Source organism: Capra hircus, chromosome 10, assembly GCF_001704415.2.
Source record: "Capra hircus breed San Clemente chromosome 10, ASM170441v1, whole genome shotgun sequence".
Lineage (NCBI taxonomy): Eukaryota > Metazoa > Chordata > Mammalia > Artiodactyla > Bovidae > Capra > Capra hircus.
This window is the reverse complement of record NC_030817.1, coordinates 93,729,476-93,753,544: the sequence shown is the minus strand read 5'-3', so window position 1 is coordinate 93,753,544 and position 24,069 is coordinate 93,729,476. Positions and strand designations below refer to the sequence as shown.

Genomic DNA, 24,069 nt, shown 5'->3' with positions numbered 1-24,069 from the left:
ATTGTGCTTTTTGATAAACATGATGTAGAACATCAACAAGAAATAGAAAGTCCATGGAACCGCAATATGTAAGACAAATGCTAACAAGTATGAAAGGGGAAATCAACAATAACACAATAATAGTGGGAGACTTTAATACCCCACTCACACCTATGGACAGATCAACTAAACAGAAAATTAACAAAGAAACGCAAACTTTAAATGATACATTAGATCAGTTAGACCTAATTGATATCTATAGGACATTTCACCTCAAAACAATGAATTTCACTTTTTTTTCAAGTGCTCATGGAACCTTCTCCAGGATAGATCACATCCTGGGCCATAAATCTAAACTTGATAAATTCAAAAAAATCGAAATCATTCCAAGCATCTTTTCTGACCATAATGCATTAAGATTAGATCTCAATTACAGGAGAAAAACTATTAAAAATTCCAACATATGGAGGTTGAACAACACACTTCTGAATAACCAACAAATCACAGAAGAAATCAAAAAAGAAATCAAAATATGCATAGAAACTAATGAAAATGAAAACACAACAACCCAAAACCTGTGGGACACTATAAAAGCAGTGCTAAGAGGAAAGTTCATAGCAATACAGGCATACCTCAAGAAACAAGAAAAAAGTCAAATAAATAACCTAACTCTGCAACTAAAGCAACTAGAAAAGGAAGAGTTGGAGAACCCCAGAGTTAGTAGAAGGAAAGAAATCTTAAAAATTAGGGCAGAAATAAATGCAAAAGAAACAAAAGAGACCATAGCAAAAATCAACAAAGCCAAAAGCTGGTTCTTTGAAAGGATAAATAAAATTGACAAACCATTAGCCAGACTCATCAAGAAGCAAAGAGAGAAAAATCAAATCAATAAAATTAGAAATGAAAATGGAGAGATCACAACAGACAACACAGAAATACAAAGGATCATAAGAGACTACTATCAGCAGTTGTATGCCAATAAAATGGACAATGTGGAAGAAATGGACAAATTCTTAGAAAAGTACAATTTTCCAAAATTGAACCAGGAAGAAATAGAAAATCTTAACAGACCCATCACAAGCACAGAAATTGAAACGGTAATCAGAAATCTTCCAGCAAACAAAAGCCCAGGTCCAGACGGCTTCACAGCTGAATTCTACCAAAAAGTTCGAGAAGAGCTAACACCTATCCTCCTCAAACTCTTCCAGAAAATTGCAGAGGAAGGTAAACTTCCAAACTCATTCTATGAGGCCACCATCACCCTAATACCAAAACCTGACAAAGATGTCACAAAAAAGGAAAACTACAGGCCAATATCACTGATGAACATAGATGCAAAAATCCTTAACAAAATTCTAGCAATCAGAATCCAACAACACATTAAAAAGATAATACACCATGACCAAGTGGGCTTTATCCCAGGGATGCAAGGATTCTTCAATATCCGCAAATCAATCAATGTAATTCACCACATTAACAAATTGAAAAATAAAAACCATATGATTATCTCAATAGATGCAGAGAAGGCCTTTGACAAAATTCAACATCCATTTATGATACAAACTCTCCAGAAAGCAGGAATAGAAGGAACATACCTCAACATAATAAAAGCTATATATGACAAACCCACAGCAAACATTATCCTCAATGGTGAAAAATTAAAAGCATTTCCCCTAAAGTCAGGAACAAGACAAGGGTGTCCACTTTCACCGCTACTATTCAACATAGTTCTGGAAGTTTTGGCCACAGCAATCAGAGCAGAAAAAGAAATAAAAGGAATCCAAATTGGAAAAGAAGAAGTAAAACTCTCACTGTTTGCAGATGACATGATCCTCTACATGGAAAACCCTAAAGACTCCACCAGAAAATTACTAGAGCTAATCAATGAATGTAGTAAAGTTGCAGGATATAAAATCAACACACAGAAATCCCTTGCATTCCTATACACGAATAATGAGACAGTAGAAAAAGAAATTAAGGAAACAATTCCATTCACCATTGCAACTAAAAGAATAAAATACTTAGGAATATATCTACCTAAAGAAACTAAAGACCTGTATATAGAAAACTATAAAACACTGATGAAAGAAATCAAAGAGGACACTAATAGATGGAGAAATATACCATGTTCATGGATCAGAAGAATCAATATAGTGAAAATGCGTATACTACCCAAAGCAATTTACAAATTCAATGCAATCCCTGTCAAGCTACCAGCCACATTTTTCACAGAACTAGAACAAATAATTTCAAGATTTGTATGGAAATACAAAAAACCTCGAATAGCCAAAGCAATCTTGAGAAAGAAGAATGGAACTGGAGGAATCAACTTGCCTGACTTCAGGCTCTACTACAAAGCCACAGTCATCAAGACAGTATGGTACTGGCACAAAGACAGACATATAGATCAATGGAACAAAATAGAAAGCCCAGAGATAAATCCACACACATATGGACACCTTATCTTTGACAAAGGAGGCAAGAATATACAATGGAGTAAAGACAATCTCTTTAACAAGTGGTGCTGGGAAAACTGGTCAACCACTTGTAAAAGAATGAAACTAGATCACTTTCTAACACCATACACAAAAATAAACTCAAAATGGATTAAAGATCTAAATGTAAGATCAGAAACTATAAAACTCCTAGAGGAGAACATAGGCAAAACACTCTCAGACATAAATCACAGCAGGATCCTCTATGATCCACCTCCCAGAATTCTGGAAATAAAAGCAAAAATAAACAAATGGGATCCTATTAAAATTAAAAGCTTCTGCACAACAAAGGAAACTATAAGCAAGGTGAAAAGACAGCCTTCTGAATGGGAGAAAATAATAGCAAATGAAGCAACTGACAAACAACTAATCTCAAAAATATACAAGCAACTTCTGCAGCTCAATTCCAGAAAAATAAACGACCCAATCAAAAAATGGGCCAAAGAACTAAATAGACATTTCTCCAAAGAAGACATACGGATGGCTAACAAACACATGAAAAGATGCTCAACATCACTCATTATTAGAGAAATGCAAATCAAAACCACAATGAGGTACCACTTCACACCAGTCAGAATGTCTGCGATCCAAAAATCTGCAAGCAATAAATGCTGGAGAGGGTGTGGAGAAAAGGGAACCCTCCTACACTGTTGGTGGGAATGCAAACTAGTACAGCCACTATGGAGAACAGTGTGGAGATTCCTTAAAAAATTGCAAATAGAACTACCTAATGACCCAGCAATCCCACTGCTGGGCATACACACCGAGGAAACCAGAATTGAAAGAGACACATGTACCCCAATGTTCATTGCAGCACTGTTTATAATAGCCAGGACATGGAAACAACCTAGATGTCCATCAGCAGATGAATGGATAAGAAAGCCGTGGTACATATACACAATGGAGTATTACTCAGCCGTTAAAAAGAATTCATTTGAATCAGTTCTGATGAGATGGATGAAACTGGAGCCAATTACACAGAGTGAAGTAAGCCAGAAAGAAAAACACCAATACAGTATACTAACACATATATATGGAATTTAGGAAGATGGCAATGACGACCCTGTATGCAAGACAGGAAAAAAGACACAGATGTGTATAACGGACTTTTGGACTCAGAGGGAGAGGGAGAGGGTGGGATGATTTGGGAGAATGGGAATTCTAACATGTATACTGTCATGTAAGAATTGAATCGCCAGTCCATGTCTGACGTAGGGTGCAGCATGCTTGGGGCTGGTGCATGGGGATGACCCAGAGAGATGTTGTGGGGAGGGAGGTGGGAGGGGGGTTCATGTTTGGGAATGCATGTAAGAATTAAAGATTTTAAAATTTAAAAAAAAAAAAAAGAAAATTTGGAGAGAGTAAACTGAAAAGAGTGCTCATTAGCGTATGGGCATTTTTTAGCAAGTTATTTTATTGTTCTTGTTTTAATAAAAGAAATGTGCTATATGCATAATGAAAAAAATAAGTGATGGAAACATTTTTATGAGAAATCCAGGTACCTAACTCTTTATGTTTGGATATAAAATAAATTGTAATAAAAATGATCAATCTGTAAAAATCAGAATGTGCAAATGAATAAAAGGGAAGGGGAAATATAATGTAAACTATACATAATCCCATGCTTCAAGGAGAGTCAGTAGCGTATGGATACATATATACCATAACAAATGTATGCATAAATAAAATAAGATTTTATTAATAAAAAAAAGAAAGTCCATGGAGATCTTAAGCTAAGCGCTCTATATAAAGCACATGAGAAGGGCACCACTCCCACCTTTTGGTAACATAGTTTAATTGCAGGTTCAAGTTTGGGGAGGGTAATAAACCTATTTTGAACATGCTGTGTGCTTATTTGCTCAGTCGGGTCTGACTCTTTGCAGCCTCATGGACTGTAGCCGCCAAGCTCCTCTGTCCACGGGGACTCTCTAGGCAAGAATACTGTAGTGGGTTGCCATGCCCCACTCCAGGACATCTTCCCAACGTAGGGATTGAACCCTGGTCTCCTGCATTGCAGGCGGATTCTTTACCGTCTGAGCCACTATAAAAGTTACTAAGTTGTAGAAAATGTACCTTCCTTGATACTCTGGAAAAGAGAGCGTGTGCTAATAGAGCTTGCTTTAGCTATGCCCTTCGTGTTTCACACTGGCTGTACAAGCCCTGGTATCACATACCGTCCCTACCTCTTGGCAGGATTGGAGGAGCCATCCCCACCGTGTTCTCCTACTTTGCGGAGGTACTGGCCCGAGAGAAGCGGGGTGAGCATCTGAGCTGGCTCTGCATGTTCTGGATGATCGGCGGCATCTACGCCTCGGCCATGGCCTGGGCCATCATCCCGCACTACGGTAAGAGGCCGGCCTTGCCCCAGCCGGGCTGTCCCCTTGTCTTGTTTCAGCTTCTGTTCCCACCTGTTCCCTCTCTTGTCAGTGCTGCTTTGAGAACAGTGCCATCATCATGCCTGTCCCTTTTGTGATGTCTAGGAGCCGCATCCCCAACCCCTTATAGATCTGTATGAGGTGGGACTGTGCCAGCGATCCTTTGGGAAGACTTTTCATTTTGCTGTTTTCAGTGTCTCCACTTTGCTTTGTTCCCTTTGTGCCGTCAGCATGGGGTCCCGTGTAAGTGGAGGTGGAAGGATGCACAGATCATAGCCTATAAGGCAGCTTGACTTACGGTGGTTCTTGGGCTCCTCACGTGTGTGAGACACTGCGAGTACCTTGACTCATCTCCTCTCCGCTTAGCCCACGGCTCAGCCCATGGCAGCCTCGCCTCTTCCAGAAGCTCAGAGCTGGGATGGGAGCAGGGAGAGCCCCGTCTCCTTAAGGACCATCAGTTTGCAGAGCCTCAGAGGTGACTCTACAGCCCTCCACAGCTCCCCTCCTCAGCCTTCCCTGAGTACTCACTGTTCTGCCACCTCAGGACACCTGAAGGTTTCGTGTTTCTGAGCAGTGCTCACGCTGTCAGAAGCCACAGCTCCCAGCTGCTTCACCCATAAACCGCGAAATGCCGGGAGAGGTTAACAGAATCTAGGAATTGAATTCGATATAGAAGGAGAGGGGAAGGTACCTGTTCCGGCTATATTTATGTGTGTATGAGTGTGTGTGTATGAGTGTGTGCATGTGTGTGTATGAGTGTGTGCATGTGTGTGTATGAGTGTGTGTGCATGTGTGTGTATGTGTGTGCATGTGTGCATGAGTGCGTGTGCATGTGTGTGTGAGTGCGTGTGCATGAGTGTGTATGAGTGTGTGTGTATGAGTGTGTGTGCATGAGTGCGTGTGCGTGTGTGCGTGAGTGCGTGCATGTGTGCATGAGTGCGTGTGCGTGTGTGCATGAGTGTGTGCATGTGTGTATGAGTGTGTGCATGTGTGTGTATGAGTGTGTGCATGTGTGTGTTCATGTGTGTGTGAGTGTGTGCATGTGTGCATGAGTGCGTGTGCATGTGTGCATGAGTGCGTGTGCATGTGTGTATATGAGTGTGTGTGCATGTGTGTGTATGAGTGTGTGTGCATGTGTGTGTATGAGTGTGTGTGCATGTGTGTATATGAGTGTGTGTGCATGTGTGTATGAGTGTGTGTGCATGTGTGTATGAGTGTGTGTGTGCATGTGTGTATGAGTGTGCATGTGTGTGTGCGTGTGTGTGTGCATGTGTGTATGAGTGTGCATGTGTGTGCATGTGTGTATGAGTGTGTGTGCATGTGTGTGCATGAGTGCGTGTGCATGTGTGTGTGTGAGTGTGTGCATGTGTGTGTGTGAGAGCAGGATGAAGCTGACAAAGCATTAATACTGGATATATTTAAACCACCATGGCTTCAAAACCTCACTCTTTGTTCTATCTGAAATCTCAAAAAATTAGATTTCAAAAATTTACTATTTGCTCATTTTCTACGTTTCTGCCTTTTTTAAAAAAAAAAGAACAGAGCAACTTTTCATTATAAAGTGTGGTTCTGTTAGGAAACAAATTTAAGTGAATTTAACTCATTGCTAAAATCAAAGACAAGATGGACTTCAAGGTTCAGATGCATTGTGATTTGTTTTCCAAAACAAAACTTTGGAATTTACTGAGCTTTAAAATTCATGTTGTCACACTCATCCTTTTAATAAACCTGGAAAGTTATATGCAAACCAAAGCTTTATTTAACAACACAAGTACCAAAAAAAAAGAACACCCACAAGACTTAAGAAATTAGTTACTGGTCCCGAAGAGAACTTTTCTTTGTCAAACATTTTAGTGTGATAGGTTTCTCATTTTTAAACTCTTCAGTCACTTTTGGGCCAATGATGCCCTCATTCAGGCCATTACCCATATCTACCATGAGGTTTGTCTGTTCATATCTATCATGAGGCTTGCCTTCTGCCACCATCTGAGGAATTAAGGAGATTCTCCTCCTTCATCTGGGTCCTAAGGACCTCAGCCATGCTCAGAACTTCCCCTGTATGGCAGCATCCAGCACCCACCCCACTCAGCTTGCTATTCCAAATGGAAAAGTCACTTAGCTACCACATAAGGAATTGTTTCTTAGGAAATATTTATCAGGAGACAAAAAGGAGATGAAGGACCTGGGCAGAGTCCAGCTGTACCCAACAATGCCCCTAGAACCGCTGTTAAATCATATTCAGCTTTTGTGCAAAGTGAAATAAGCTGGCAGGTCTGGGTGGCCCCAGCTGCAGCCTCACTGGCAGTGTCTGCTAGGGCGCAGCCTGGCACCTGGGCCCCTTCTGAGGCCAGAGGCACAGCCCCTTAACTGCTGGCTTCACTGCCTCCCCCCCCCCCCCCCGCTTCCAGTCCTCCCTTCCCACCACGCCTCAACCTCAGAACGCCTCCTGCTGGCCTCCCTCAGCTCATAGCTCAGGCTGGCCTCTGTCTGTGCGTATTTACTGGGACTGGACATGACTACTTTTGGTTTTGATTTTGTTTCCTCACTTCCTCACTCACTCCAGGTTCTTGCCTTTCACACATTCCTGCCCTTGACCTTGAATAGCCCTTGGAGGGCTCCAGGTTTTGCCTCAACTGTCCGTGGCTGAACTATGAAAAATGAGCATGATCCCCACCTTTTTCTTCCACAAGCACACATAAAATGTTCTTATTTAGAGGCAAAAAGTCCCCTGAGATCATATGTAGCTAGAAAGAGGGAGGTTGTGAACCATAAACAATGCTTGAAAAGTTACAAAGACAATCGCAATACAGCAGAATCAAATGGATCTGAGGCTAACATTACTTTTTGTATTGAAGGAACCAATAATGACCTGGTTAAGAAATTAGTAGCAAAAAATTAAAACCTTATGCCCATGTTTTACTGAAGGTTTTCCATGGCCAGAGGTGTGTCCAAAAAAGAGGAAAAGAAAAACCCAGCCAATTACTGTGGTTAATCCTGGGTCTGTGTTAGAATCAACAGGGGAGAGTTTTTAAAATACCCTTGCTGAGTTCATTTTATACTCTTGCAGCGTGAAGAGTTTTAATTTTTTTTTTTTTTCAAAATAAAAGAGTTAAGTTTTAAAAGTCCCATGCTGAAGCTTCTGGGGGGTGATGGGGATGTTCTGTATCTTGATGGGGATGGGTTTTAAGAGCACGTGTGTGCTCAGTCACCTAGTCGTGTCCTACTCTTTGCAACCCCATGGACTACAGCCCTGCAGGCTCCTCTGTCCATGGGATTGTCCAGGCAGCAATACTGGAGTGAGTTGCTGTTTCCTCCTCCAGGGGATCTTCCTGACACGGGGATCGAACCCACATCTCCCGCATTGGCAGGTGGACTCTTTACCATATGAACCATCTGGGAAGCCCAGGTTTCATTAAGCTGGGTGCTCTAGATTTGTGCATGTCATTATATGATGGTTATACTTCTTCATAAGCACTTTTTAATGGAAGTTTACCACTTCCCCCACGCACTGAAAATACCCATGCTTGGATCCTACCCCAAATCAACTGAGTCAGATTCTCTGGGACGGGGACTCGGCATATCTCCTTTTTAACAAGCCCAGGTGGTTCTCGCGTGCAGTCAGGTTTGAGATTTGTCAGCCCTGTACCCCTCTCGGTGGGTGATGCCAGGGCCCCTGGGACTGCCTTGCGTGTGTACAGGTGTGAATTGGAACAAAGTGAGCCTGACCTGTGTGCTTGACTTACTCAGTTGGTGTTGGAGTTTTAATATTGTTGGTTTCATCCAGGCTAAAGGACTTTTTCATACTTCCGGTTCAGAATCACACTTTAAAGGTAACTGTAACGTGTGTCTTTCCGATGACACATCTTTTCACTTTACTTAAAAATGACTAAGGGTTAAAAGTCCATCCACTTTCCCTGCAGCCTCTGAGAAAATAAGCAGCTTTCTGTTTTCCCTCTGAAATTCTGCAGGGTATAAATGGTGCCATGGCCCGCAGAAAAAACAGGGGCATAGGGGTCCTTGCCCCTGCCTCCTCTTTTATTTGGGGGACCTCTGACCACTGCCACCTGTACAGTGGATTGAATTTTCCCCTGGCAGGGAAGGCAGTCAGGGCAGAATGAAGCGACCCAGAGCCATGTACTGGCCCTTCCCATGCTGGTAATAAGATTTGCTCTGAAGGAAAGAATTTAGTAATTGGCGTCACATGGCAAGATTGTCAAGGGATAAATGATATGTATAGTCATGGGGAACGCAGTCAGGCTTGTATTTCTGGATGTCACCTTTCTGCATTTGTGGCAGAGCAGTCTGTGCACAAAACCCGAGCCCGATGCCATGAGGCTTGAATTCTGATTCCCGACAAGCTTCTGAAGCAAAGTCGACCTTGAGCTGGTCACTTGGGATGTTGGAACTTGGAGGGACTCTTAGGAAGATAGACACAACCTCCAGAAAGGATGTTTGAATGGCTACCAGGGTGGACAAGTTGAGATATAGGCTGTGCCAGGCGTTGCTCACAGACCTCGGATCCACCTGGCCCGCAGCCGAGGCCGAGTTTCCGTACCAGCATCAGAGGACGATGTACTGTGTGTTCCTGGAGACAGATGGTTGCTAGCACCTGAAGGTTCTGAGGAGATGTTAGGAGGCAGAGTACAGGATGTCATCACTCCAGGCAGCTTTCCTGCCACCATCTCCCTGGGACCAGCGCCTTCCAGCCAGGAGCTTTGGGACTTTCTCAACCTGTGGCAAAGAGCAGTCCCCATAAAGCTAGGGAGGGGGTAGAAGACCCTGCCCAGAAGGAAATGCCCTGGCCTCAAAGCTCAGGTGCCCAGAGCAGCTGAGAGCAGGTGTTAGAAAGTATGGTTCCTCTTGACCCACACCTCTTTCCGAACCTCTGACTTCTGACCTGCAGTGGATACTGGCTTCCGATTCACAAAAGAACAAGCACGGTGTTTGAGAGCAGATGGAAGAGATGCAAAGGCTGTCTCGTCGTGCAGCCTTTCTCCCCTCCCCCACACCCCCTCTCAATTAGGACACATCAGCATTGAATGCAAGCCCTGATGCCTTAAGGAGAAAATGGGACAGGGAGCTGAATCCTGGGTCCTTTCCCTCCTTGGCTGAGAGCTTTCATTGCGTCCCAGGCTTTGGAGTCATCGCAGGGTTGCTGCACTTTCTGCTCCATTAAACTCTGTCGTCATTTTCTTTTATATTTGTGTGCGTGTCAGATGAGGTGCTGTCCCCTCCCCAGATGCCTGACTGCACAGCAAGGGATTCAGTTAGCTAAGTGAGAAGGCTATCAGTTCAGCACGAAGCGCCTCAGCTCTTAAAGCGTACGGCACCCAGACTGTGCTCAGCACTGGAGCATGTCTACTGCCCCCAATGCCAGCCCTTTGCTGCAGACCTCAGGGACCAAGCTGGGGATGCCCACAAAGCCCAAACCCCATGCAGCCCTCCCCTTCCAGCTATAGTGTGGTGTCTGGGCTTAAAAACACACATAGTCCTGAGGTTGTCTGAATTATCAAGATGTCTTCTACTTCCTTTAGTTACAAGAAACGTGAAGCTAATGCATTTCTTCCCCCGAATAGTGAAACTGGGCTGAAGGTAGGAGGGGATAGTCTAATAGCTGTCTGGTTGATGAATGAAACAGGGAAGGCTGTGTACATTTTGTGCACAAGAAGGAAGGCACTGCAGCGCACATCAAGAGACAACAGTGAAAGCTGATTATTGAGTCTTAGCCCTGCCGCTTCTAGGTGTGTGAGCTTTGTCAAGCTTTTCAGTCCCCCCAGTCCCATTTCCTAAGTCAGCATTTGGGGATTCAGTGAAATGATCATGTTAGAACGCCTAGTTTAACTAGTGTTCAAAAGTGGTAGCTGTTACCGCTATCAGGTTCATATCCTATATGGGAAACCTGGACTTTGTCAACATAGCCCAGTGTGAGCTCGGAGTTACAGGAAAGAGGGAAAATGAGCTAAAATGTGTAAACCTTGCCTAGAGAGTGAGATCAGGGGAAGCAGAGAGGAGAAAAAATGAGAAAAAAATGTAAAGGTAATGAGAGAGAATCAAGGAATAAACAATACCATAGAATCTTGATAACCCGAAGCCCAGTGAATCAGAATCTTCCATCCATGTGCTTGTTGGATGGATTAATAACCAAAGGGCACATCCCATATAAAGATCCATTTTAAAGGCATGGTGCCACTGCCCAGGTACGTGGCACAAGAGCTGATGGCCCTTACCTGCTGGCATGCATCACTAGCTGACCTGTGCATTAGGTGGACATCCCGGAGCCAAGCTCTGTCTCAGTAGCAAGGTCTCCTGTGCTCTAGATGCAGGCAGGCAGCATGGGCTGACCTAAGACAGGCCCTGGCTCCAAGCCATCTCTGCCGCTCTTCCAGCTTTGTCACCTTTAGGACATTTAGGCTTTCTGACTCTCAGTGGCCTCATCTATAAAATGGGCAAAATACCCTTACAGGGTGCTGTACTAAAGGACTGTATACAAAAAGTGGTTACTTAGCACAGGGCCTGACACAAGTGCTCGTCAAGTGTAGCTTTCTTTCCGTAAATGGGGCTGAAGTTGAGCTAAGGGAGGAAGAAGGAACTGGAATATTAAAAAGAGTTGTTTTCTTTGCAAGATGCCATCCTTAGGGGTACCACCTGTGGTTAGAAAATCATAGTTACCAACGTGTGTCATAGACAAGGTGTCCCAGGCCCTCACTGAGATAAGGTGCTTAGCACAGACTAACGTGTGTCAGAAGGAGAATCCAAGCCCATATGAAGGTGGGTACAGTTAGGGCTGGGCTTCCCCGGTGGCTCAGTGGTAAAGAACCCGCCTGCCAATGCAGGAGACTCGGGTTCGATCCCTGGGTTAGGAAGATCCCCTAGAGAAAGAAATGGCAACCCACTCCAGTATTCTTGCCTGGAAAATCCCATGGACAGAGGTTCATGGAGTCGCAGAGTTGGACACGACATAGCAACTAAACAAACAACAGTTAGGGCTAGTGTGACCCTTATATGTCAGTTTCAGAAAATGTAGGTGCAAGGCTGTAGCAAGCCTCAGACAGGTGATCCCTTGGTAGCATTTCAGTGGGCCAGACTTCCCCCATCCTCAGATCACAGTTGACTAGACCCCTGGGTTTCTCCCCAAAGCTGGAATATGAATCCCAGCCTGACTAGCAGAATGTCTTCCACAAATCCTAGAGAACGTGGTCTCTGGTAGGGATCATAGCACCTATATCTACAATAAATAAAGACAGAAATGTTGATATATTTACTATAGATAGAGGTTTATCCTGCAAGAGCTGTTGATATTAGGGTTTGCCTTGAAATGGAATAACAAGTACTTTTTATAGTATAAAAATTAGTTTAAGAAATTAATGGCAATACCAAATGTTAGTGAATATGCAAAGAAATCTCATCTCCCATCTGTTGCTGGTGGGAGCACAAAATAGTGCCCCATGCTGTAAAGTAATTTGGAGTTTTCTTAAAACAAAAACAAAACAACAACAAAAACAGACACACCTAACGTACAGCTGACAGTTGTCCTCCGGAGCATTTGTCCCAGAAAAATGGAAATGTATGTCCTCACAAACACTTGTGCGTGCTTATTTAGGACAGTTTTATTTGTAATAGCCCCAAACTGGAAACAACCGAAATGTCTGCAATACCATAGAATTCTACTCAGCAATAAAAGCAAATGAACAGTTAATATAGCAGCTAGGAGAGACCTCAAGGGCATTTTGTGAGTGAAAAAAAAAAAATCTCTAAAGATATCCTTACATAACATTCTAGACCTGAAAAAGAGATGGAGAACAGTTTAGTGATTGGTTGGTGGGACTAGGGGTGACAGGGAGAAGGGAAGGGGGTATGACTGTTAATGGAGTAGCCTCCAGAGATCTTTGTACTGATGGATTAATGTTTTGAATGCAAGTGGGTATGTAAGTCCACACATGTGATAAAATGACAAAGACCTATACACATATTCCACTATGAGTTTCGTGCTTTCGGTGTCATACAACAGCTGTTTAAGATCTTTATTTCTGAGCACCGAGAGAGACAGAGTGAAGAAGGGATCCTGGGATCTGTCTGGACTACCTATGCAACTTTCTGTGATTCTAATTCAAAATAAAAAGTAGAAAACAAAATTAATTGAAGGGCATTTCCACATTTATCACCTTATTTATTCTAATAATCTTGGGAACAAAAGCAGCAGTAAGTGTCATTCTCGTCTTTGGAATGGAGAGCCTGCTGCACAGAAAATTTGTCATTTCCCAAAGTGACACAGAAAATGGAAGATTAGGAATTAGAACCAGCCTTCTGATTCTCATTTCTTCAAAATGTTCTCCAGACATGACAAAACTAAGGTGTGTCCTCAAAGAGCAACACAGAGGGTAATTTGGAAGCGTTTGTGTGGTCCCTACAGCGTGTGTTTATGGCCCATATGGCAGCCATCCATCACCTCATGTATCTGAGGGATGTATCTCAGCGCTTGCTGAGCACTCTAAGCGCTAAGCCTCCATCGTTTGCATGAGAAAAACCGACCACACCCAGAATTCTGTGATTATAAAAATTGCCTTACTGAAGATATCGTAAGAAACCGTCTTAAGAGGCTTTTACATCACACACTTTCTATCCCAGTTCACAACCCCCCATTTGACTTTTGGGTTTCCTTTCAAGGTTTATCTTGTGTCTTCTCTCTCCCCCTTCCCACACAGCAAGCAGCTTCACGGGCTTCCGTCTCCTCCCCCAGGAACCTAACTGCGCAGCCCACCCCACTCTCCTTTCTTACGGAGAAAAATTCAGCCCTGCCCAGCTTCTAGCTCCAAACGTGGTGGAAACTCGCATCTACTGCTCTGCTTGGGCCGCCATAACAAAATACCGTTAACTAGGTGGCTTACACTACAAAACTGTACTTTCTCACAGTTCTGAAAGCTGGGGAATCCAAGACCAAGTGGCTGATCAGTTTAGTTTCTGGCTGAGGGTTCTCTTTCTGGCTGTCTTCTTGCTGTGTCCTCATGAGGAAGAGCGAGAGAGATCTCTGTCTTCCTCTTCTTCCATCCAACTAGGGCCCTACTCTTACAGCCTCACTTAACCTTAAGGACCTTATAAAGATCCCATCCAGATACAGTCGCGTTGGGAGTTAGGGTTGTAGCTCTGAATTTTGGGGAGGTACAGTTCAGTCCACAGCAGCACTCCTTGTGTTCTTAGCAAACAAAGGGCTTTCCAACCATCAAAAGCACCCCTGCTTTGAAGGCATTTGGGGACTTTTTTTTTTCCATTGTTTTTCTTGTTGGATGCCTATTACAAAATCTAACTCTGAAACAGTTACCTTGTTTTCTCCCTGAAGAATAAATAAAGTCTAAATGATAGCCTTATGATTCTATAAGAACTTCCTGCCTCATTTCTCTGCACATCTCTTTATTATGAACTAGACAAAATATGTATGTGTGTGTGTGTTTGAAAAGCATGGTCCTGAAAATACCCCTGCTGGGCTGAATTTGTCATTAACCTAATTAGGTCTGTTATCCAAGCCTTACAATTAGCACCATTACCAAGTCTTGGTAACCAACTGTCACCTGGGGGGATATAAAAATTGTCATCTTCTAAAATGTTCCTTGTTTGAGCATATGATCATTCCCCAAACTTCTGTCAATAATATTGAACTGGCTTAGAGGGCAAGAGAAATTTACAATTTCATGGGGAAGGTAGAGAAGGCTTCCCTGATATCTCAAGATACAAGCTATAGAATCTGGACTTCATTTTTCTGCTATATGCATATCGGGGTCCCCAGAGGAATACTCCATTTGCTTGCCCAGATTGTTAAGGCCAAAGGCCACAGAGCTGCCCATCTATTTTCTACAAGTATAATATACTTTCATTTGTAAGGAGTAAGTCAAACTTCAGCTTTTACGTAACTTAGCAGCAGAGGTGTTGATGCTGAATGATCTGGAAATTTCTGTTCTCTTATGGGTTGATTGAATGTTTATATTTTGTGCAGTTGTCTTTCTGTCAAAACTGAGCTTAGATTTTTTCTGAGTTGCTTTTGGAGGGTCCCAAGGCAAGCCCAGTTAAAGACCCAGGTGTGGCCTCCTAGCCTATGTGACCATTCGGCACAACTGAACTCCACTGAGCATAGCTATGTAATTCCTGAAGATGCACAATCAATGCCTAGGATAGCTCGTTAGAATAGATTATTAAATAGGACAGGATTTGAGGTGGAAGCCATGATGGGAGAATCTTAGTAATTCTTAATGGAGTCTTCTCAAGTTTAGTAGGTGTTTCTTCTTTAGAAAGTGCCTAATTTTTTATATGGGCTTCCCAGGGGGCACAGTGGGAAAGAATCCACTTGCCAATGCAGGAGACACCAGAGACGAAGGTTTGGTTCCTGGCTTGGGTGATCCCCTGGAGTAGGAAATAGCAACCTATTCCAGTATTCTTGCCTGAAAAAAATTGCATGGACAGAGGAGCCTGGTGGGCTGCAGTCCATGTGGTTGCCAAGAGTCGGACACGACTGAGCACACACACGCAGTATTTTAGTTAATGTTGGAGTATGTTTCCCCTTGGGGACAGGTTGAACTGCGTTGTCCACGTATTCCTCATTCTTACGCTCACTCCCCAGTGAGCTCATTTGCTCATCTGCTGTGTTCCTCCTCACACTCTGGAGTATCCAGGACAGAAGGCAGCCCTGAGGCTTTGGGAGGACTCTTGCAAAGAGGCTGGAAAACAGTGAGCCTGAGAACTGTGTAGTGGGGACATGGCAGTGGTCAGACTCTAAATCTGGCAAAATTAAAGGGGGCAAGATATGGCAAGAGAAAATGCTGTGGGCTGGAGCAGAGTGGGATGGTTACTGTAGATCTTAATCCAATGAGCATCCTAACTAGAAAGCACTCTTGTTGCCTGTTTAATCCAATAGTAGTAGAAGAGATTTGCTGTTTCAGCCATTTGCATATTCCCTTGTCCTGTCTTCTCAACAGATTCAAAGCATATCTTGATGAGATGATTGGCAAGGGTTAGGAAATCAGTTGAGGATCATGGAAGCAATGTGATTTTTCTGTCTTTAAGTTGAAGTTATCCTACAAAGAAATGGGTCTCAGTACTTTTCCCCCATCGCTGCTAAACAAACTGAGATTTAGCCTTTATTTGAGTTGCTCTATGAGATATTACACTGAACTTTGGGGGTACATACATTTGTTGCATGTCTACACTGTGCCTGGCCCTAAGCTGGAAGCCAGAGATGCTTCTAGGCTAAAGTGGGAGTGTAGGGAAACATCTCTTCTTGGGTAATAGTGACGAATCCTGAATCCAGTCTTTAATTTTCATCTTCGCTGTTTCAGCTTGTGAGTTCACAGAACCCCTTTCTCAAATGCTGTGATGGATTTGGGAATTTGGCCTTGCTGGAGCCAGGTTGAACTCCACTGTGGTTTTCAACATAGAGACGGTGTTTTGAGTTGGATGGAGAGAACACGTCAGCCTGACAGATCAAGTGGAGGGTGAGGGAGAGTGGAGCAAAAAGGGAAGGGGACATGTGAAGGGTCAGAGAGTCTTAGTTTCATTTGACTCAACAGTTTAAGACTGAGATGGCCAGTGTAAATATCTTAGTGACCAAGCAGGTGATGTAAATAGGTGAAGCTGGCGAGAAACAGTACTGAAACAAATTTTGACAGTGTCTGTGTCCTCTCTGGAGAAGGCAATGGCACCCCACTCCAGTTATCTTGCCTGGAAAGTCCCATGGACGGAGGAGCCTGGTCGGCTGAAGTCTATGGGGTCGCTAAGAGTCGGACACAACTGAGCGACTTCACTTTCATGCGCTGGAGAAGGAAATGGCAACCCACTCCAGTGTTCTTGCCTGGAGAATCCCAGGGACGGGGGAGCCTGGTGGGCTGCCATCTATGGGGTCGCACAGGGTCAGACATGACTGTTGGCAGTTACTCAGCTGCAGCAGATTTAGCCACACAACTGTTGAAGCCTAGTGAGACCAGATCTGATTTACCAAGAGAAGGCAGTATTCTGGACATTTATATGAAGTCTCTCCAATTTTCAATCTACCAATTTTTAACTGTATCCTTTTAGAGATATGCCATGTGGTCAGCAGAATGATGGTCTGCAAAGATGTCCACACCCTAACCCCCAGAACCTGTGAGTATGTGAGGTTACAGGATAAAGGGGAATTAAGGTTAAATGCAATTAAGGTTGTTAATCAGCTGACCTAAAAGTGGTGAGATTACTGGTGGGCTCAATCTAATCACAAAGGTCTGTAAAAGCGGGAAGAACCAGGTAAGCGGTTGTATGGGAAAGACTTGGCTTAGTGGTGTTGGCTTTAAGGATAGAGGAAGGGGGCCCTGAGCCAAGGAATATGAGCAGCCTCAAGAGGTGGAAAAGGTAAGGAAATATATTCTCCCTTGAAGTCTCCATAAGGAATACAGCCCTGCTGACACCTTGCTTTTAGTGCAGTGAGGTCCATTTGGACTTCTGACCTCCAGAACTTCAGATAATAAAGTTTTGTGATTTTAAAGCCCCTGAGTGCAATAATTTGTTATACAGCAACAGAAAACAAACACAGCTAGAATAAAATACATCAATTTAAGTGATGAGATTTGGCAAAAGGATACAACTCTAACTACCACCTCAATCAAGATAAAGCATACTTCCATCACCAAAAAGTTACCTCATGCCCCTTTGCAGTCAAGTCCCTCCCATCATGCCTGGCACCTGGTAAGCAAAGATATGCTTTTCATCTTTTGTAAAATTTTATGTAAATGAAATACATCATATTGTATAAAACTTTCACCTCTGGACTCTGCTTTAGCATAATGCCTTTGAGATTCATCCACATTGGAGTTGGGTGTTTGAGGGTTCATTCCTTTCCATTGCTGAGTAGCATCCATTATGGATGGACCATAGTTTATTGAACCAATCACCAACTGATGGACTTTTTTGATTGTTTACAATTGGGCTATTAAGAATAATGTTGCTGTGAACATTTGAGTATGAATCCTGTGTGAATGAAGTTTCATCTCTCTTGGGTAAATTCCTAGGAGAGGGATTCCTGGGTTGTTTGGTAAGTGTGGGTAACTTGATGAGAAACAAAGTGTTTTCCAAAGTGGTTCTATCATAATGACCCAATTTTTTCAAAACATTTTCAAAACACTATATGAACCAAACAGCATGCACTTGTAAGCTAGGTGCCGAATTTGGCCTTGGAACCACCTGGTTTAAAGGTCCATCTTGTCAAAGCTATGGTTTTTCCAGCAGTCATGTATGGATGTGAGAGTTGGATGCTTTTGAACCGTGGTGTTGGAGAAGACTCTTGAGAGTCCCTTGGACTGCAAGGAGATCCAGCCAGTCTATCCTAAAAGAAATCAGTCCTGAATATTCATTGGAAGGACTGATGCTGAAGCTGAAACTCCAATACTTTGGCCACCTGATGCAAAGAACCGACTCATTGGAAAAGACCCTGATGCTGGGAAAGATTGAAGGCAGGAGGAGAAAGGGACGACAGAGGATAAGATGGTTGAATGGCATCACTGACTCGATGGGCATGAGTTGGAGCAAGCTCCAGCAGTTGGTGATAGACAGGGAAGCCTGGCATGCTGCAGTCCATGGGGTCGCAAAGAGTCAGACAAGACTGAGCAACTGAACTGAGCTGAAGCCAAAGAACTAAGCTGGAAGGGAGAAGACAGGTAATTACTTTGTGCTCATGGATAAGACAACACATCTCTGGGAGTCTGTGTGGGAGGAAGATTTCATAATGAAGGGAAAGGCAGGTGGGACTCCTGTTCATCAGGTACACAGAGCAACGTGCCATTAAGCCGAGGGGAGTGGAACTGGGTCCCTGGAGAAGGAGTCCCAGCGACCAGAGAGTGAGAGCATAGTTTTGCTTAGAGGTTGGAAGTGAGCTAGTGATCCCAGACATGCAGGGCCTTAGCATGGTCTAGTGAGAAGGAAGAAGGGCCCGCAGGGACCTCCTGAGGGAAGGGTGGGATGCAGAATACCTGATTGGCGGTCATCATCGTCACACAGGAGAATTATCTTTGGTGGTTTATGAACTTTCATCTCGTTGTTAATGAACCAAACTTGGGTCTACTCGCTCATGTGCAGTAAACCAACGTACTGACATGGTGCAGTGTTTTAGTGTTTTCATTTCACAGAGAAAATCACCATGCCCTTCTTGTTCCTGGTATACATCTCTGCCTTCTTCTGGGGCTACTTTTTAGAGTTCTTTTCATACCTTCAATTAAAAAATGTTTCTTTAGTATTCTAAGCAGTTTCTGGACTCTGAGGCCAGAGATCAAGACTGAGTCATCTTTTACATGCACACCAATGTCCCAGGTGGCTCAGTGGTAAAGAGTCTACTTGCCAATGTAGGAGACGCGAGTTTGATCCCTGGGTCTGGAAGATCCCCTGGAGGAAGAAATGGCAACCCACTCCAGTGTTCTTGCCTGGACAGTCTCATGCACAGAGGAGCCTGGCAGGCTACAGTCCATGGGGTCACAAAGGGTTGGCATAACTGAGCACATGCTACTCTGAATCAATATGAATAATGTTCATAGCATCACTGTTGACAATAGGCAAGACAGGGAAGCAACCTAAGTGTCTGTCAACAGACAGTTGGCTTAAGATGTGGAGTGTGTGTGTGCATGGACATACACACACAAAATGAAATATTACTCAGCTATAAATAATGAAATACTGCCGTTTGTAGCAATGTGAATAGACCTGGAGAATATTATACTTAGTGAAACAAGCTGGATGGAAAAGAAAAATACTATGTAATATCACTTGTCAAATCTTAAAAAATAATACAAGGGAGGAGGTTGTAGGTGTACAAATTAAGGATATGGGATTAACAGATATAAGCTACTATATATAAAATAGATAAGCAACAAGGATATACTATATGGCACGGAGAATTATATCCATTATCTTTAAATACCCTATAATGGAAAATAATCTGCAAGAATACTGAATCATTATGCTGTACAACTGAAACTAAGACAGTATTATAAATCGACTATACTTTAATAAAAAAAAAAAAGACTTCATCATCTTTATAGCCTCCATGGTACCAATCATAGTGCCTGACCCAGTTTAGCCCATAATGAGTGTTTTGACTGAGTCACAGGGTGATGGAATAAATGCCCTAGACAGCGATGTTACACCCCTCCACATGTCTGATCCAAGACAGCTGCTCCCAGTTCTCATGAGTTTTATTAAACAAAGTTATGGTGTGAGGTTATTTTCTTCCTTTGTGAACCAGCATTTTTAGAAATGGATTTCCATCCTGGTGACAGTTGTGGCTGCTGGGGTTCCAAGTGAGGTTTGTTCTGTCACTTTTCACCCAGCTCAGATATCAGCAAGAGCCATTACTCGGAACTCCAGAATTGCAAGTAGCCAACTGGTTGCCCCAGGTTTTGCCATTGCTAAGCTTATGCTTCAACATTGTAATTGAAAGTGGCTCTCAAGCTTCTAGGTTATTGTCATTTTCCTCTGTCCCTTACTGTCTCTCCTTTTTTTTTCTTTTGGCCCATGACTCACATTCCAATTCCAAAGTGTCTTCAGTGGCCTTTGCAGGCTGCTTGAGGGATCTAGACTATTGTGCTTATTTGAAGTATTAGCCATTTGTTAGACAATGTGTAGGCAGGTAGTCCATATAGTCAAAGCTATGGTTTTCCCAGTACTGATGTGAGAGTTGGACCATAAAGAAGGCTGAGCACCACACAATTGATGTTTTCAAACTGTGGTGCTGGAAAAGACTCTTGAGAGCCCCTTGGACTGCAAGGAGATCGAACCAGTCAATCCTAAGGGACATCAACCCTGAATATTCATTGGAAGGACTGATGCTGAGGCTGAAACTCCAATACTTTTGCCACTTGATGTGAAGAGCTGAGTCACTGGAAAAGACCCTGATGCTGGGAAAGATTGAAGGTGGGAGGAGAACAGAGGATGAGATGATTAGATGGCATCATCAATCCAAAGGACATGAGCTTGAGCAAACTCTGGGAGATAGTGAAGGACAGGGAAGCCTGGCGTGCTGCAGTCCATGGAGTCACTCACAAAGAGTTGGACATGACGGAGTGATTGAAGAAGAAGAAGGCAGGGAGACTGTCTCCCTACTGAGAATTAGTTCCAGCCAAATGCCATCCACTTGGGTGTCTCTCAAAGAAAAGCCTCTCCACATGGTAATGATTTGATGAGCACTGAGACCCCTGATGGAAGAAACACCAAGCAGAAGGGGGCCTTCAGTGACCCGGGAGTCTGTGGTTCACAGCAGAGGAGCCTCACAGGGGAGTGGCTCCAGGAATGAGTTAACTGTCATGCTGAGAAGGACCATTTTGTGCTGCACTCAGGACTTGGCAGAGTGGGGAGGATGGAAAAATCCAGATTGTTAAGGAAAAAAAACTGACAGCTTGCTCTCCAGACTTCTGTGGTTTCATGTTTGAGGCTGAGGTCACCTTGCCAGGGGAGGGAATAGGAGGAACTTGAGAGATGGGTGTGAGGGAAAACCCACCACTCACCTCCTGGAAAGATGTCGTGTTGGTCTCTTCACTAACATGTATTACTAGTTTTAGTAATATATTATATATAATATAAATATGTATATATAATATATGTGGTTATATATAAAATATTTTAAATATTTGAATAAATTTTAAAATATATTTGGTAATATATTAATCCTTTAATTTTTTGATAACTATCATGTGAGGAGGCGCTATCATTATGTACATTTTACAGATGAGAAATGGAGACCCAGAGAAGTTAAGTATTTGCCCAAGGTTACTCAGCTAGTAAAGCGGAGGAGCAGGAATCCGGAATCACACAGCATGTCTCCACACTCCGTGGCTTCACTATGTGGGTTCCGATTCTACTGGGCTGACACTCAAGAAGCTGCGTATGTCAAGTTCTTGACACTCAGGAACCCACTCTGGCTTACGTCCAGCTTTCCAACGTTAAAGACTTCAACTCAGGGGTAGTTCCCTTCCTCCTCCTCCTTCCAGAATAGATCTACCAAATGGCCTAGCCAGGAGAGCAGGGAAGTTTCTAGAACCAACATTTGTATAAATTGGCAGAAAACAGGAACCCCATTGATACCTGCCCTTCCTACTCCCATCCCTGTGTCTGCCAGGCTGAGGACCCCCATCCTGGTAGAAAAAGGCAGTTCAGCCACTCAGAGCTCTCCCCATGCCATTCAACTTGGCAGTGCCATCTGTTGCTTTAGAACCTGAGAATCTCCTCTGGATAGAAGAGGTTGGCTTCCAGATTTCATCAAGTTCGTTTCTTTTTTCCTTCAAGTTGGACAGTTAGAAATCGATAGAAAGATTGTAAAATGGAGATCAACTACTCCTTCCAGGAGTCATATTTCTTGTTTCTATTTGGACTTGGGAGGCAAATCCTCCAGGGAGTTTAGTTACCAACAAGCCAGGCCAACTGACCCTCCCAAAGCAGACTCTCCAATTCCCACTCATCTACATGCAAATTCCTTCTTTTCCAGTTCTCTCATTCGAGTTCCAGATCTAATGTTAGCCCCTCCCTTTTCCTGTTAAGAGAGGGCAAGATGGTGCCCAGTGTGTGTTGAGTAGTGATGTGTGTGGACAGTGCCCACATCCCACGGGGGTCAACGGACAGGAGACAAAGCCCTCCCTCCTCTTCAAAGCCATCCTGTGGTTGGGGCCTCTGTGGCTAAAAGCTGAAAGTGAGGAGGAAGAGAGAATTGGGGAGAAGGGGGCGGGGGCTTGAACTGATACAGTTCTGAAGTATGTAGAGTTGGAGACGACTGATGTGACTTCGCACATGCGTGTAGAGAAGTGTATACGGGGGCAATCATTCTAAAGAACATTCAAATGTTGCTTATCCAGATGTGTAAAGATAGACACTCTGTCCTGGTATACTCCATCCCTGGTTTACACCCTGAAAAATTCATGTGTCAGTAAGGGGTCATGTGTAAGACTATTCACAGTGATGTTTGTAAGAAGAGGGAGTGGGAGCAGTCTCTATCCACTACTAGAGTAATGGGTATGCAAAAGGTGATGGGGTACTTTGCATCAATTAGAAGCAGTAGTGACAACACGAGAGATGAGCAAACAGTGCTGAGTGAAGAGAATAGACAAAACGAGGGGACTGCCATGTTGCCACTATGTAAGTGACAAGGCACAGGATTTATTTTACAAGGACTTTCCTCGGATTCAAATCCGCAATGAAACCACTGACTGTTGGGGCGCTGGTAGGACAGCAGTTGATGGGAAATGTTGATGCAAGGGGGGAGTAACGGTGCAGATTATTTGCATTATGCTCTCGATAATGTGTTGGTGGGAGGGTAATTAATTCCACCCACTACACCTAAGGTAGAAAAAGAAAAGAAAATGTCAAAAAGTTTCATTGGAGTTCATTTGAATGATTTACTAAATATTTTCTGAGCATAAGATATGTGAGGAGCAGAGATACAATAGCACAGAGTTCCACACGGAGACTCAGATGCCATCTTTCCTTACCTATATCCCCACGCCCGTACGCCCTGCACGCTTCAGTCCCTGACACGCAGGCACTAGCAAATGTTCACTACGCCCCTTAATTCCAACATTCTGCGGTCCTGTGGCAAGTAGCTGGTAAAGCTTGGGCAATGGATTAAGAGCTCTCCGAACGCATTTTCTAAGGCAGGAATCTGCAGGGCTAATTAGCACCTTGACGATAGTATAATCAGAGTCATTGTCAAGGTTCCAAAACACCTGCCTTTGGTTCAGCTATTTTCCTTCTAGTCTTCAAAGTCACAGTGGTTAATGGGCTGGCACTGCTGCAGCTCAAGGCTGACTTTATTTCTTTTGGTCTTGGAGTCAGTGAGTGAAATAACTAACTTTCATGTCAGAACAGCGAAGCTGCATTAATTCACAATAGGAGAGACAGGCTCTATTAGGTATGTTCTGTATTATAAGTCTTTTAAACAAATGCTGTTTTATTTCTTTCAAGTGTTGTGCATTGTTAGAAGCCAGGGTGTAAATGGCATATCAGTTTGATTTGTATGACTGTGACATGTTATTCAATAAATATTTAATGGAGCCAGTAATTTAGAAGCACCTTCTATATGTTTCTAGAACTTCCTTACCACAGTGATTTCTTATTTGCCCTTTTTGCCTCCAACAAAATTAAATGTATGTAACAAAAATTCACAGTAAACACTGTGGTCCCTATTATGTTAGTCTATGCACATTTCTGAAGAAAATTGTGATTCAAATACTAAA

General features: G+C 43.3%; 1 protein-coding gene across 1 annotated transcript in view; it reads left to right on the top strand.

Moving 5' to 3' along the window:
- SV2C (synaptic vesicle glycoprotein 2C) overlaps positions 1-24,069 on the top strand; it is a 216,719-nt gene that overhangs the window by 112,630 nt on the left and 80,020 nt on the right. The window contains exon 4 of the mRNA XM_018053697.1: positions 4,668-4,819. Coding sequence (XP_017909186.1) covers positions 4,668-4,819 — 152 coding nt within the window. The remainder of the gene's footprint in view (positions 1-4,667; positions 4,820-24,069) is intronic.